The following is a 14,841-nucleotide window of genomic DNA, read 5'->3' as shown; positions in this document are numbered from 1 at the left end:
CACCATCCTCAAATAGCAGCCAGGTTTTGTTTAAATCGAAGATTAAATATAAAAGTGCACTTTGATCCAGCAATTCTTCCACCCTTAGGAACACACCTAACAAAAATAATTACATATGTGTGTCACGTGACGTGTCTGAGATGGGTCATTGTGGTTTTATTCACAATAGCCAAAACCAGAGAACAACCCAATGCTGATCAACAAGCGAATGGATTAAAAAACTGTGGCATATTTCACAATAAATACTACACAGCAACAAAAAAGGATAAACTACTGCTCCATGCAACAAATAAATAAATCTCACAGAAATAACGGCGAGTGAAAGAAGCCATAGAAAAATGTATACACACTGTCTGATTCCATTCATGTGAAGTTCACAAGCAGGCAAATCTAACCAATGGTGTTCAGGTGTGGAAAAGTGGGGTCCTTCTCCCAGTGGGGCTGATAACTGGGGGGGGGGGGGCAAGAGGGAGGCTTTGGGGTGCTGCTATTACCAGTATTATTCTATTTCTCAAGAGGGTTCATGATGACACAGGCAGATTCTCTTGGTGTCTCATCCTGCTGCACGCTTGTGAATATGCACTTTCTTCATGTAGGTTCTCCTGCAATTCAATTTACTGTAAGATAAAGAAAGAAAGAAAAGTTAAACTTTAAATGTTTTATCCTCAGGTGTGATATAGCGCCTTGGCTAGGCAGAATAAAGCACGGTCAGTCTGGTTCAGGTTAGTGCACCAGTGAATCAAATATATAGAAACTGACTAGTAATCCTTCATACAAGCAGGAGAGAAGCTGCCTAGGAACATTTCCACACGGACACCATGCACTCTGCACAGTACTGGCTTGGTTTACGACCTGCTCCAGCCAGCAATCTGGGACAGCCCCATGACTTACAAATTCAAGTACAAGGAAGGGCTAGTAAATGTGGGGACAGGGTTGAAGTTGGCAAAGACACAATGTGTGATTAAGATGGGCACAGAGCCTTTCTCATACAAAACAGCAATTGTTAGTGTAGGCTGTGAACATGCCAGACCATGCTTGCAGGTTTATAATTTCTTGCCAAAGTTATTAAAAAAAAGGTGACAAAAATGATAAGTGATGAAAGGTAATGAACATCACATGCTGAAGGCGTCTGCTGCAGTGTCCTGTAATGGATGGTGACTAAATTGAGAAGACAGCATGGCAGACAGCTACTTTATGACCTACATTACTAAGGGCCGTGCAAAATCTCTTGACTGCCTGCTGGATTCCAAGCTGCAGAGAACATCAGTTATTCCACTGCCTGGTGTCCCACCTCTCTTTTCCTCCTTGGGAAATGACTGTTCAGCAAAGTTTAGATGGCAATTCCATTGCAGGACTCTATGCACGATCTGGGCCTAGCCAACAGATTCATTCCATCCCATTAGCCGCACGGTTGGTTCAGAGCAGGGCACACACAGGCTGGGCCAGAGTTCTCTGTGGGGATTCCTCTCCCCAGCTGGGAAGATGGTCTCAGCATGCAAGCTAGGGGCTGCCTGGGAATACTTCCATGGCTGCATGGGGGATGCCTGTCTAGGAAAGCACAGTTCGAGGCCGGCACGCACAGAGCAGCAAAGATAAGAAATAAGTCAGGAATAGCGACTGACTGGGGGCCTCAGCACACAGGTAGAATTCTCTTCCCGCAGTTTCTCCTTTGTCTCCATGAGCTACGCCGGGACCTTTCCCAGACATGCCAGACAGCAATATCCATTTTGAATCAAGCTAGCTTGATTTGGATTTCTGCCCCTTGGCAACAGAAGTCCTAACAAATACACCAATAAACAGAGAAATAGGAGTACAGTAAAGCTTAAATTCTTTTTGTTACAAGTAATCATTGAAGGGAGAGGAGTAACTGAGCAGAACTGTGAACGCATGCTGATCCTGGCAATCTGGAGGAGCTGGGCACCCACACTGCTGTAGCCCCTGGCTCCTCGATTCTGCCGTTTAACTGTATCCAACCGTCAGGTGTAAGTTCCCTCAGTTTCTTCCTCTAACTATTCCCACATTTCACTGCAAAAACACGCATATCTCTGCCATCCACCTCATTGCCTTTTTTCTTCCCCAACCCTCGGTTTTTTCTTTTTTCCTATTTCCCGAACACATTAAAGAGGGGATAAATTCCACTACTAACAGCTCTGTAGGTCGGCCCATCTCAGTGCTATTGACCAGAACCGTGTCTGGCTCATGCTGTGCATTTACTCTCCCTAAACGGCACTGCTGTTGTGAATAAAATTTTGGCAGGTAGTTTGAACTGTGTCATGCTGAAACTGCCATGTGTATGTTTAAATGACTATTTTTCATCGCTTTATTCTCAAAAGCTTCAATTCATCATAGAAATTGAGAGGAAGATGTACATCCCTTTATTACAGCCTTTGTTGCCTAGTATTATGGTTGCTTTTTACGTGCCTGTCGCCACTAGGCTATACATGCCTGTGAGCAGAAAGACCACGTCTTACTGAATTTGTGTGCCAGCCCTTGGCGTGGTTCTTTGGCAGGTACAGGTGTCTGATGCCTCTCCACCAGGCACAAGTGATTCTTAAAACTCCATAGAACCTTGCTTCTCAAAGTGTGGTCCGTGCACCGGCAGTATTAAGGTCACTGGGAGAGAGGGTTGCAAATGCAGAATCTGGGCCCCAACTCAGAACTACTGATTTGTAGTTCAGAACTGGAGTGCAGGGAGAGCTGAAGTGGTCTTGCAGAGGCAGGAGCCGACTGATGGAAGGAGCGCAGAAGGGGGAAGAAGTCAAGGGTGGGTGAGCCTACTGGGCTGGAATAAGGAGTGACAGTGAGCACCAGGGGAAGGCAGGACCACCAGAGTGTGATGCTCCTGTAGGAAGGAGTTCTAGGGTCCTGTGTCCTGCAGACCACCTCTGTTCACACAGGAGCCCCTCTGCGAGTGTGGAGAAAAGCTATTGGGAAAAGCTTCACTGCCGACAGGGAAAGAGCAGCATATGGTGCCTTTTCCTTCTACCATGTTTAAACTGGGAGATCATCTTTAAACTTAACACCTTCTAGGTGCTCTGGCTTTTGTATCCAGGGAAGACATAGGCTCATAAAAGCAGCCAGCTGGCTATCAAGTCCTTCATCTTAGAAACTAGTGATGTGTTAAAACGAAAAAATAAATTGACACTGCCTCCACAGTACCTAAATGAATTGGTTTTTGGGCAGCATCTGCGGGAAGCTTCTGCAGGAACTCAGTAAATGATTTCCATTTGAAAACATAGCTCAAGGAGCACTTAATAAGTGCAGTTTGATGATGATAATGATGATTCACATAGCAGCACCATATATCCGGTTAAGCAAATGTTCCCAGGGAACAGTAATAATGATCCAGGTCCAGGACACACCTAAGGAAGGGGGCCGCTTTGGGATCGGAATACAACGTGGTCCACAGCAATTCTAAAATAGCTGGCTGAGCATTTTGCTGCTTTAAAGATCTGCCCCCCCCCCCCCGAACTTGCTCCCCCCGCACCCCTGCGGCTGATCCTCAATACCACCCCAGCAATGCTTTTGACCGTGAATGTGGCAGTTTAAAGAAAGACGTGCAGAAGCTGGCCGCTGGAGCCTGGGACTCCCCAGGGAGACCTCAGGAACGAAATAGGTCACTGGGCTCCCAGGCAGCGCTCCCCTGCCCTGCCCGGGCGCAAGCCCCGGACCGCCGGCGGGGTGGGATGCGGGGCGCAGCAGGCGGGGAGGGTGACGGTGCAGTTCTCAGCCTCCAGGTTCTCCCTCCCTCCCGGAGAGCGCTCGGGGTTCTCACCGCGCAGGGCCGCCTCGCCTGCCCTCGCGCCCCGGCGCAGCCCCGACCCGTGGGGCACGCGCTGGCTTCCCGGGGCTCCCGCGGGCGGGGGCGCGCGCGGGGCGGGCGCGGGGGGGGGGGGGGGTGCGCGCATGCGGGGAGCTTGGGGGCCGGGCGGGCGCGCGGCGGGGAGAGCCGGGCGCACGAGCCCAGCCCGCCGCTCACCTGCCGCCCGCCGCTCACCTGGCGTGGAGCGAGCGCCCCGCGCCCGCCCGCCGACTCCCGGGCGCGGCCGCCGTCCCTCGCCGCCACGGGCCCCGCAGCCGCGCCGACATGCGACACCGATAGCCCGCGCGCTTCGGAAGCACCAGAGGAGCCCCTCGGCCTGGACGCGCCAAGGTGACCCTTTGTTGACCCCCGGCCCCACGGGCCGCCAGTCCCGGCTCCCTGTCTGTCTCCTTCGCGTCCGCCGCCCGTCCCGGCCGCTAGGGGAGTGGCGGCAGTGCATGGGCATCTGTCTGTCTGTCTGTCTCCACACCTCCATCGCACACACCTGCCTTTTGTGGCCGTGCCCCTACTGCCCCGTGCACCCTGGGGAAATCTGGGACCCCTCTTTGTTCTGGCTGAGGAGTGTGTATGAGTGTGTGCACGCGCGCGAGGGATTTTTTTCGGAGGGTGGGAGTTCGATGGAAACAGGCGATTTAAATATTCCATCGAGGATGGCCGCCCCCGGCTCGCGACTTGTCCCTGCGGCGTGGTCTCCTCGGCAGCAGCTCAGATGTCAAACAGTTGTTCGTTTTCAGCATGCAAGTCGTGATTTTCACATGTGTGTTCCCAGCACTTTAGCAAACAGACCGCCGCGATTCCGTGTGTGCTTGCTTCACTCACGCTCGTGCTTTGAAGTCTGCTCCTGTGTTTTCCCCAGTGCCGAACGGCGTTTTTTGTTGTGGGTTTTAAGTCACGGAGACTTTGGCTTTTGTTTAATTTCGTAGCAGTTTATAATTCACGAAGCTTGTGGCGTTTGATAGTAGTATCTGAATAGGGGCTGGCTTTCTGTTTGTGTGTTTTTTGCATGATCTGGGATTGTCACCTGCTGTATCTAAACATTAAAAAGCCTGTCTTTTCGTTGAAGAGGACAGGGGTTAAAATGAATGAAGACCTGAAGGTCAATTTAAGCGGGCTGCCTCGGGATTATTTAGATGCCGGTGCTGCGGAGAACGCGTCGGCGGCCGTCTCCTCCCAGGTTCCTGTCGTAAAGCCAGAGCCAGAGCTGGTTGTCAACCCCTGGGACATTGTGTTGTGTACCTCGGGAACCCTCATCTCCTGTGAGAATGCCGTTGTGGTCCTCATCATCTTCCATAACCCCAGCCTGCGAGCGCCCATGTTCCTGCTGATAGGCAGCCTGGCTCTTGCAGACCTGCTGGCCGGCATTGGCCTCATCATCAATTTTGTTTTTGCCTACCTGCTTCAGTCAGAAGCCACCAAGCTGGTCACAATCGGACTCATTGTCGCCTCTTTCTCTGCCTCTGTCTGCAGCTTGCTGGCTATCACTGTTGACCGCTACCTCTCCCTGTATTACGCTCTGACATACCATTCGGAGAGAACGGTCACGTTTACCTATGTCATGCTCATCATGCTCTGGGGGACCTCCATCTGCCTGGGACTGCTGCCCGTCATGGGCTGGAACTGCCTCAGGGACGAGTCCACCTGCAGCGTGGTCAGACCTCTCACCAAGAACAACGCAGCCATCCTTTCTGTCTGCTTCCTCTTCATGTTTGCGCTCATGCTTCAGCTCTACATCCAGATCTGTAAGATTGTGATGAGGCACGCCCATCAGATAGCCCTGCAGCACCACTTCCTGGCCACCTCGCACTACGTCACCACCCGGAAGGGCGTCTCGACCCTGGCCATCATCCTGGGGACCTTTGCTGCTTGCTGGATGCCTTTCACCCTCTATTCCTTGATCGCTGATTATACCTACCCCTCCATCTACACCTATGCCACGCTCCTGCCCGCCACCTACAACTCCATCATCAACCCTGTCATATACGCTTTCAGAAACCAAGAGATCCAGAAAGCCCTCTGTCTCATCTGCTGCGGCTGTATCCCACCCAGTCTCTCCCAGAGGGCGCGGTCACCCAGCGATGTGTAGCAGCGTTCCACGTAGGAGGATCCTGCACACTGAGTTCTGCACTGACCGAGCACTCCTGCTGCCTGGCCAAGAGGCTGAGATGCTCCCCTCCCTTCTTTATGTTGGAGTGTCTCTTAACCACAGAACACTTAGCATTCGTGAAGCATTCCTTTAGATGAGTTAAGTGATTGAAGTGAAAATCATGTTACCCGTGTTTTCACCCTTCTAAAAAGATCGTTGAGTGCTTTGCTCAATATTGTTTTCTTTGGGGGTGCGGGGGGGGGGTGGTTTTATATTTCGTTTAGAGGACTGCTGGTGGGTGGGAAAGGAAAAGATATGATGTGGCCACGATGTTATAAAAGGTAAACTGTCCCAGAGTTCTTACCTGGTCTTTAAAATAAAACTGAGTTATTGAGGAAAATGGAGGAGAAGTTACTTTTTCCAGACTTTTTTTTTTAACATCAGGGTAGATTTTCAATGCTGCATGTATCTAACAGAATACAGTCTCTTTCAAGCCAATTAAAATAGTTTACATGATTATGTTTGGAAGAGACCTGATTTTATTAACGTGAACTCAGTAATAAGTTACCCACACTGAAACCAGGACCCCATTCTTATTCATTCTTTCTTTACTTTTGGCAATTACTGTTCACAGGAATTGCTTTGGTGTTTCAATGAATGTTGTAACCCTTTCTGCATGGTTGCCTGTGTCAGCTAGACCACTAGTTTCAAATGTTGCCATGTAAATTCAGAATCAAATGAGTCATTTTTCAATATAGGTTTTCAATATATCCTTCTAAAATGAGTTAGGAAGTTTGCTTTAATTTACATACGAAGTAGGATTGGTTAGATTCACCATTATAGTTTCTCAAGCTACAGTCTGATTGTTTTCAGGAAACAAAAGAAAAAAATTAATAACATGTATTGAAAGTAGATTAAATTTATTTTAGTCTATTTTGAAAATAATTCAATGTAAAGCTATCACAAAATATGAAAAACATCACCTTTCCTTTCTCTCTATATCTAAGAATGTATTATTAGTTATTCTTGATTGAGACAAATAGAATTAAATGTTGTAGACCAAGTATTTCTGGTTCCTATTGTCTGTGGTGTGAAATGCATTTGAAACAGGTGGTCTATTTATCGGTTAGGTTTGTTTGTGAGTGCATAACATACATACCTGACTGTGATATCTGTCAGCTATATCGTGTAAATTCACAAGCAGAATGACCATGTGGCTGCTCATGGGAAGATAAGTTTGAACTCTTCTTCCTTCTTTTCACCAAAAAACAACTTAAATGCAATAAAAACTGCATTGCCTGTTTTCAGAGAGCAAGGATTTAGTCAGGAAATGGCACAGAAGAGAGAATTTTAAACATATCGTAAAATCCTTGCTTCTGGGCATCACTTCTGTTAGCTCAGACATTTTGGGCACAGATACCTTCCCGACATTTGTGATGGATTTATCGCTGTGTCTCTAGAGCCAGTGGAAGAATTTCTGTACAGCACATCGGCTTAGCCCATTCAGATGGTGCAAGGCCAGTATTTCAGAGTCCTTGGGGAATCATTTGTAATAAATTAACCTCATTGGTTTGTCCCAAATGTTATGCCCATGGTGGTCTCAGGACCATTCTGGCAGCCCGCATGCTGATGCCATCTCTCCAAAGCCCCTTCTTATGTAGCACAAGTGTGGATAAATCCCGTACTTGGATCTGTGCCTCCTCCCTCAGGTTGCTTACGGAAGCAGTGGAGGGACTGAAATGTTTCAGAAGGGAGAAAGCATTTTCAATACGTATCACTGTATGATCAATTCCATCAAGTCGATGCCTTTAAAAAATTCTTCAACATATGATGGAATTGGTAATTGAATTTGATGAGTCTGTTTGTTTTTAACCATTTAAAAGTTAATAGCATCTCCATGTGAGAAATGACTAAGGTAAGTTGGTTCTGACATGGGCTGGGAAATAGATCCGTGGTGAGATTTTAAAGCAATAAATGATGCTTTTGTAGAAATGGGTGGTTCCCATTTGCATGTCTCTAATGCTAAGAATTATAATGATAATAATATGCACTGTGTTCACAACATGTTGAGTGCCAGGCCCTGTGTTGGCTGCTTCACCGGCTCTGGGGCCATAATCACCCAAACACACTTTTACAGATAAGAAAACTAAGGCTAGGAAAAGCTAAGAAATTTATCCGAGGCCACAGAGCTTCAAGGGTAGAACTCGGATCAGAATCCAGGTTTTCCAAAGTCCACGCCTGTCTCGACCCTGCCCTGGGCTGCCCTTGATGCCTCACCGGATATGAGGGCTGAGGGAAATGAGGTATAACATGTTGCTGTCACTCAGTTTTACGTCTACAAGTAAGACATTAGCTTCCTGTTTAAAATTACATGTGACGTGACTGTCAACATGGTGGGACATGAAAGAGGTCTGTTTTCAGTGTTCTCTTCCTCACTAAGCATTTTCCTGCCTTTGGAGCCAACCCCCAGAGCTCTGCACGTTGCAATATTTTTGTGCAAAGGGGTGAGGGCACTCTTATTACACAGAGAGCTTGCCTTCATTTATTATTTTAAACTTCATATGATACACTTCCTTCAGGATGTAATGGTCTTATAAGTACCAGTTAAATGGTTGCTATTGACCCCTGTTTTTAAAGCGTCTGATTTCAACTAAGATTTTTCAATTCAACTATAACATGTCCTTACTGTTTACTTTAAATTGTGAAGATTTTTGGATGTTTATGTGGTTTCCTACAAGGCTTCTTTGCTTCTATGGGGTTAAGAAGAAGTGTGCACATGTCTTGATATATGTGTATATGTTTATGTATGTGTGTGCTTGTATACATATATATGCATATATGTTCAATAACATTAACTTTGCAACAGGACTAAATACATCATGGAGAACAATCATGTTTCCTACGGTCCTGAGGTAGCATGTCATCTTTTACCCATGTGCTTAACATTTTTAGCTACCAAGGAATTTGTATTATTTCCAGTAGAAAGAGTTATCCATGTAAGGGGGACAATTCAGTGACCTGCCAGGATCCTTGCTGGAGGCTAATTATCCAGGTTGTGGCTGTCCAGGGTTTTGTTGCCTTTTATCCCTGTAACTTTATTTCTTTGCGTCAGCCAGGTTTGTTTCTTGATGGTGAAGGGAGCCATCTTCCTTCCTGGTTCCTGGAGGCAGAGTGGGGTGGGGGAGGAGGGGAGCACCTCCTTCCCTGGAGCCTCAATTGAAGGGCCACGTACAGGAGGGGAGAGTGCCTCAGTTGACTTGGTGTGAAGGAACGGTCTTGGAGTCTCCCAGAATTTAAAGCATGATTTAAAGGAGTTTAAAAGAAAAGATGAGAAATAAAGATATTTAGTGCCAGCAAAAGTATCTTGGAGATTTGGTAAACATTTTTTTAAAGAAATGCTTAATATTATTAATAAAATAATGATTGACTTTATTTCATGACATTAGGTTGACTTAACCATTTCCGATGTAAAATACATATTAAGTATGTGACTACCGTGGTGTCATAGTGAAGAGTGTTGTGTTTCCACTTTGATTCTATGCCTGTGGTAATAAAGGAACAGATTGATTTCTTGCCCACTTCAAAATTTTAATCATTTTTGCATGGTTTTGATATCTGACTGGAACCTTAAAATTGGGTTAGAACTTCTGGAATCACCAAATGTAGTTTATATACATCAAGGAGGTAAAAACATGGTTTGAATTAGCAGACAGATCTGTCCTCTAGCAAACAATGCAGGAAAAAAGAGTGGTAATTTTGACTAAGGATCCTCAAATTTTAGGTGTTTAAAGGGCATCTAATTCACCTGAGAATCTTGTTGAAATGCAGATTCTGCTTTAATAGGGCTGAAGTATTGCTGAATTTCTAACAAGCTCCCAGCTGGTGCTGATGCCGATGGTCTGTAGACAACGCTTCGAGTTGCCAGGACAACTGTCATACCCTCAGCATCTTATAAAAAAACACAAAAAACTGTGTGTGTGTGTGTGTGTGTGTGTATGTATATATATATAATGTATTAACTTCTGACAAGAATAAGCAATTTTAAAATATATACACTTCATATATATGTATTATATTAATATATTATTATATATAAATCTATGTAATATATATTTTAAAAGTGTTTATTCTTGTCAGAAATTGATAGATAACTAGTCTGTGCTCAGTGGATATGAACTTTGAACTTTTCCTAGAATTTCTCAATATCTAGTAAAGATCTACAAATATATTTTTCCATGTTAATGTTCTCACTTTTTAAAATCCTAATCACCATTATCTTGAGGTAACTCTTTCAGAAACTTTATCTATATATATGCATTGTGTCTCTGTGTGCATGTGTGAGTACACCCCGCAACAAAGGTTTCCACCTTCATTTTTTCAAGAAGGACTGTTTTCTCTATGACACATGTGGTTTGTGTTTGGGGGGCTGTGTGTGCTTGCACGAATTCATCTTGAGATGACTGAGGTAAAAATTTTTGTTCTCTATGTTCTAAAATTCAACTGAAATCATCCTAAAGCAACCTTTTTCTAGCCAGGTACATCAGAGAAATTTAAAAACATCCCACCTTGATGTTGACGTTTATCTGTAATCGTTTATTATTTTTCAGCATCAAAAATACTATTTATGTTAATAGCTACAATGGTCATTACGTCCACTGTGCTTCCTTTCTGCCCAAGGAGGCGACATTTTTTCTCCAATAGAAATATGTTGAAGTACATAGTTGAAGTGGATTTTAATATATAACTTAAATGTCTCCATACTATAAAATATTTACAGAAGAAATCTAGGAGTTTTTTAATCATAAAGATTCAAATAGTATCATCAAGCACCAGTGAACAAACTTTCAATTGAAAATAAGTTTGGAGCAGAAATGAAAACATTTCCCAGGGCGCGGATTTCCCTGGTAGTTGGCTATTTGAACAGACAGTTAAAAGTAGAATATTTTAAAAGGAAAAGGAACATCTTTATGGCATTCTCTGAAAGGCTTGGATCTGCATTTCTCACCACACAGTGTACTTTGAATCTGTGGGATTCTCTTGGGTTGGTGACAGTGTCATAACCCTTTCACAAGAGGGATGATGGCCTGTCCTTCACAGACATCTTGGTTACTGGGCTAAAACCTGAGGGAAATGGGTTTGATCCAACTGTATCCTTACTCCTTCCGGGATCCTTTTGAAATATGAGCAGATTTACTCTTGGACACTATAGAATCTGACAGTTGGAAGAAAACTTATGGAGTGGAATTTTCTCTGTGCAATCTAAATCGTCGAAGTCAAGATATCTTCGGAAGCTGGAGTCCGGCACGTCCCCTCCACGCTGAGCAGTGCGTTAGCGCTCCTAGCCTCAGCCTCCTCGGTACACGCTGACTCTCTTGATGTCGGCCCAGCGCTGGAGATGCAGAGACACCCTCGTCACAGTCAACATTTGTGTATTGAAAATATCAGTTGAACAATATTGTTCTCTTCTTCAAATAAAATTGTCCCAATTACTTACATCGTTTTTTCTGATTTATTTTATCTTGTATCCTTTTGATCATTTTCTTGATCCTTTGCATCGTCTACCATTTCTCTCAGCCTCTTCAACTCTAGCAATCCAAACTGGGCTACAATAGCCACGACGTGTAGAGCTGCCAAGGGCAGGAGGATCTGTTACCCCGGCTTCTGCTTGCTGTGTAGCAGCGGGCCTCTGAGTGTGGGCCCCCACCGGCAGCATCAGCATTTCCTGGGAGCATGTTAAAAGTGCAGAGTGTCCCCTCACCCCAGACCTGCTGACTCAGGGACTCAGTGTGTGAGACCCTACAACCTTCTCACAAGCCCTGTAGATGGGTTCTGATGCAGTTTGAGTTTGAGGACCACGCCGCGTGGCTCTGACTGAGTCCTAACATTGGACTAATAGAACTAATGACATTAACGTCTCAGCATGACTAGGACCCTCAGCCTTTTCTGCCAGCCATGCCAGGCCATCCTCACGTTGCGCCCTGAGAGACGCTTCTGGTTCGCAGTGTGCTTCCTCGCACGGATTGCTGGGCCACTTGTTGCTGTTTCCGAGGTTGTTTTCTAATTCCTCAGGCTCAATTGAACTTCTGCCCCTTCCATTAGGACGGTACCACTGTTATCCACCACAAAGGCCATGGTGGATGACAGTGAGATGACACATGACATGGTGGATGACAGTTTAATTGGTAAAAAGACAATTCAATGAGACGGAAAAAGTCCGATCAGACCTCTTTCTTGGCATCACAGAGGCCAGTCTGTCCTTTTCCTGTTCATGACCTATCTGTGAACTTTCCAGAATATTCCACAGTCAGATCAGTCATCCAGCTATGCCTTCTGTATCCACACTCACCATCTCCAGTAAGTGATTTGTATGCGCGCATGCATACATGTGTACACAGGCACGCTTACATATGTATGGCCACACTCTTCTCCCTCCTCTGTCACTGTACGTACTTCCACCTCCGTTCTCTGATGTCCAGATGAGGAGTCCTCAGTGAGGTTGACTGAGTGACCTTCAGGCTAGTTCTGTGGTGTCCCAGAGGCAGGGCTGGGCGAGCCCAAGTCAGGACAAAAACACTTACGTGATTCCTACTGAACATGGTTCCTAGGATGCAGGTTGGTTGACATCACATCCCCCCCTTACACTAACCTCCTGGCCCTGTGGCTTACAGTCCAGAAAGATCAGGAAATAAGAGTAGTAGTCAGATTTTCTGCAGGACTTCCGTGAAGTCAAAAATGCTTATTATTAAAGACGCTCTGTTTTCTAAGTTCAGGATCCCACGTGAGCAGCAGCAAATCCAGCAGTAAGGACACAGAGGGCCCCTTCCCGCTCTGAATAGGCTTTGGGACGGAGGTGGCCACTCACTCAGCTCAGTGACCAAATAGTTCTTGGATGTGAGTTCATTTTCACTTGAGGATTTGGGATGCTTTCAAGTGAAAATCCGGATATTTCGGAAACATCTGAATCCAGAGGTTATGACCAAGGTAACTAAAAAGACTGGCCTGGCTGCCCCGCGCGCTCACCCAGGAGTCCCGGCTAGACGCAGCTGGACAGGCCCGGGGGCCTCGCTCCTTCTGAAGGCTCTCATCCCCACGAAGGGCCTCGCGGGGACAGGGCCTCCTCCCCACACCACCCCACCCCACACCCCCGGGGAACTGGACACAAGCACGCTGTGGGCGGAGCAGAGAGCAGGGCCGGCGGGGCTTGGGGGCAGCGGACGCAGGCTGTTCTGGTTCAGGCCTCCACTCTTCGTAAGGTGGTTGTTTCAGTCCAGGAGCAGCTGACAGGTCCCGAGAGTGTGTTCCACACCGTGTGTTTCGAAGCGCATTTCACTCTACCGAGTCTGTCAGCAGGAAGTTTCTTCCCCTTTTCAGAATTTGTTTCACATCTAGTCACAGCTGGCTCTTACTGACTTATTCCAGGAGGTCCCCCAGGTTGAAAACCTAACATCTTCGGGGCCCTGCCTCTGCCTACAGACCTGGCAGAGTGACGGACGTGGCTTGAACAAGCAATGTTGACACTAGAGGCTGTTTCTATTGGAGTGAAAATAGGTTTATAATTGTAAAAGGAAAAGATGTAAACCAGTAATTATGTAGTCTTCATTAATAAAGTGACTAGGAACAGGGCTCTGGACACAGACCTCTGGGCTCACGTCCCCTCTCTGTCACTTGCTGTTGCTGGGTTTGGGGCACGTTACTCGCCTCTGGGTCTGGTTCTATAAGATGAGCATGCCACTGGGACCCACCTTGCAGTACTGGGTGAGAGACGACAGGTGGAGGGTCAATATAGTTTAATGTAGGCACAAACCTACTTGGATGTTACTTTTCATTAGTGTTATTATGACTATAGTCTTGCAGTGCTTAACGACAAGGACACGTTCTGAGAAATGCATTGTTAGACGATTCCGTCGTTGTGCGAACATCACAGAGTGCACTTACACAAACCTAGATGGTGTAGCCTACTACACACCTAGGCCATAGGGTACTAATCTTATAGGACCACTATCGTATGTGCAGTCCGTTGTTGACGGAAACATTGTTATGCAGTGCATGACTGTAATACTGCTAATATGACTTCCACTATTTGGTGAGCTAGGTACTGGATAAAAGTTTTACATACATTATCTCGAAGAATCTTTTCAGTAATGCTATGAGGCATGTATTGATATTCTCCATTACAAATAAGGAAAATGATGCACAGAGAAGTTAAGTGACTTGCCTAAAATCACACAGCCTTTGTGTGGGTCACTGTGCTAAGCACTGTGAATACTTAGAAACAAGCGGTGCCTGCTAAGAAGTGCTCAGTCAAATTAACAGAGTGGCCTGTGTGTGAAAGGTCAGATGGCTCTGGAGGTAGCCTCGGCTCAGTGTCAGAGGAGTGGCGCAGATACACCGCAGACACTCAGAGGCCTGGATAGTGTGCTGTGGAGTGTAGACAGGCTTCTGAAGGCAGTAGGCTGCTGATGGGTCTCAAAGGGCAGGGTGGGCCTAGGTAAGTATAAAGAAGGCAAAAGCATTCTCTGGGAGCAAGAGCTGTGGTGGAGTCAGGAGTCAAGTGCAAAGGATTTGGGGCTGACTATACAGAATGTTTTTAATTACATTTAATTTAGGCACCAATTCTTTAAAAAATTTCTGAAAACTCTATTGAAATGAACTTCAGCATAATCACTAAAAGCCCACGCAGGTGCTTCGTAAACTTTGTGAATGTAAGATTTTTAAAAATTTATTCATGTTGCATTTGTATAGACAGGTATTTGCATGAGTAAAAAAACTTTTAGAGATATTTGTGTATTTATTTTTGAGGAAGATTAGCCCTGAGCTAACATCTGCTGCCAATCCTCCTCTTTTTGCTGAGGAAGACTGGCCCTGAGCTCACATCCGTGCCCATCTTCCTCTTCTTTATATGTGGGACGCCTCCCACAGCATGGCTTGCCAAGCG

General features: G+C 46.0%; 1 protein-coding gene across 2 annotated transcripts; it reads left to right on the top strand.

Annotated features, from left to right (window-relative positions):
- The first annotated feature begins 3,917 nt into the window (after positions 1-3,917).
- Positions 3,918-11,391, top strand: GPR12 (G protein-coupled receptor 12). 2 transcript variants are annotated; one of them, XM_070520438.1, is made up of 2 exons: positions 3,918-4,153; positions 4,894-11,391. In XM_070520438.1, exon 2 carries the CDS (start codon positions 4,902-4,904, stop codon positions 5,904-5,906), a length of 1,005 nt encoding a protein of 334 aa, XP_070376539.1. In that variant the 5' UTR covers positions 3,918-4,153; positions 4,894-4,901; the 3' UTR covers positions 5,907-11,391. The 2 variants fall into 2 exon arrangements, with proteins under 2 accessions (XP_070376539.1, XP_014699298.1); XM_014843812.3 differs by having other exon boundaries at positions 4,887-11,391.
- Positions 11,392-14,841: the final 3,450 nt, after the last annotated feature.

This window comes from Equus asinus, chromosome 11 (genome assembly GCF_041296235.1).
Source record: "Equus asinus isolate D_3611 breed Donkey chromosome 11, EquAss-T2T_v2, whole genome shotgun sequence".
NCBI lineage: Eukaryota > Metazoa > Chordata > Mammalia > Perissodactyla > Equidae > Equus > Equus asinus.
Note: the sequence above shows the minus strand (reverse complement) of the source record. Positions and strands in the feature narration are given on the sequence as shown.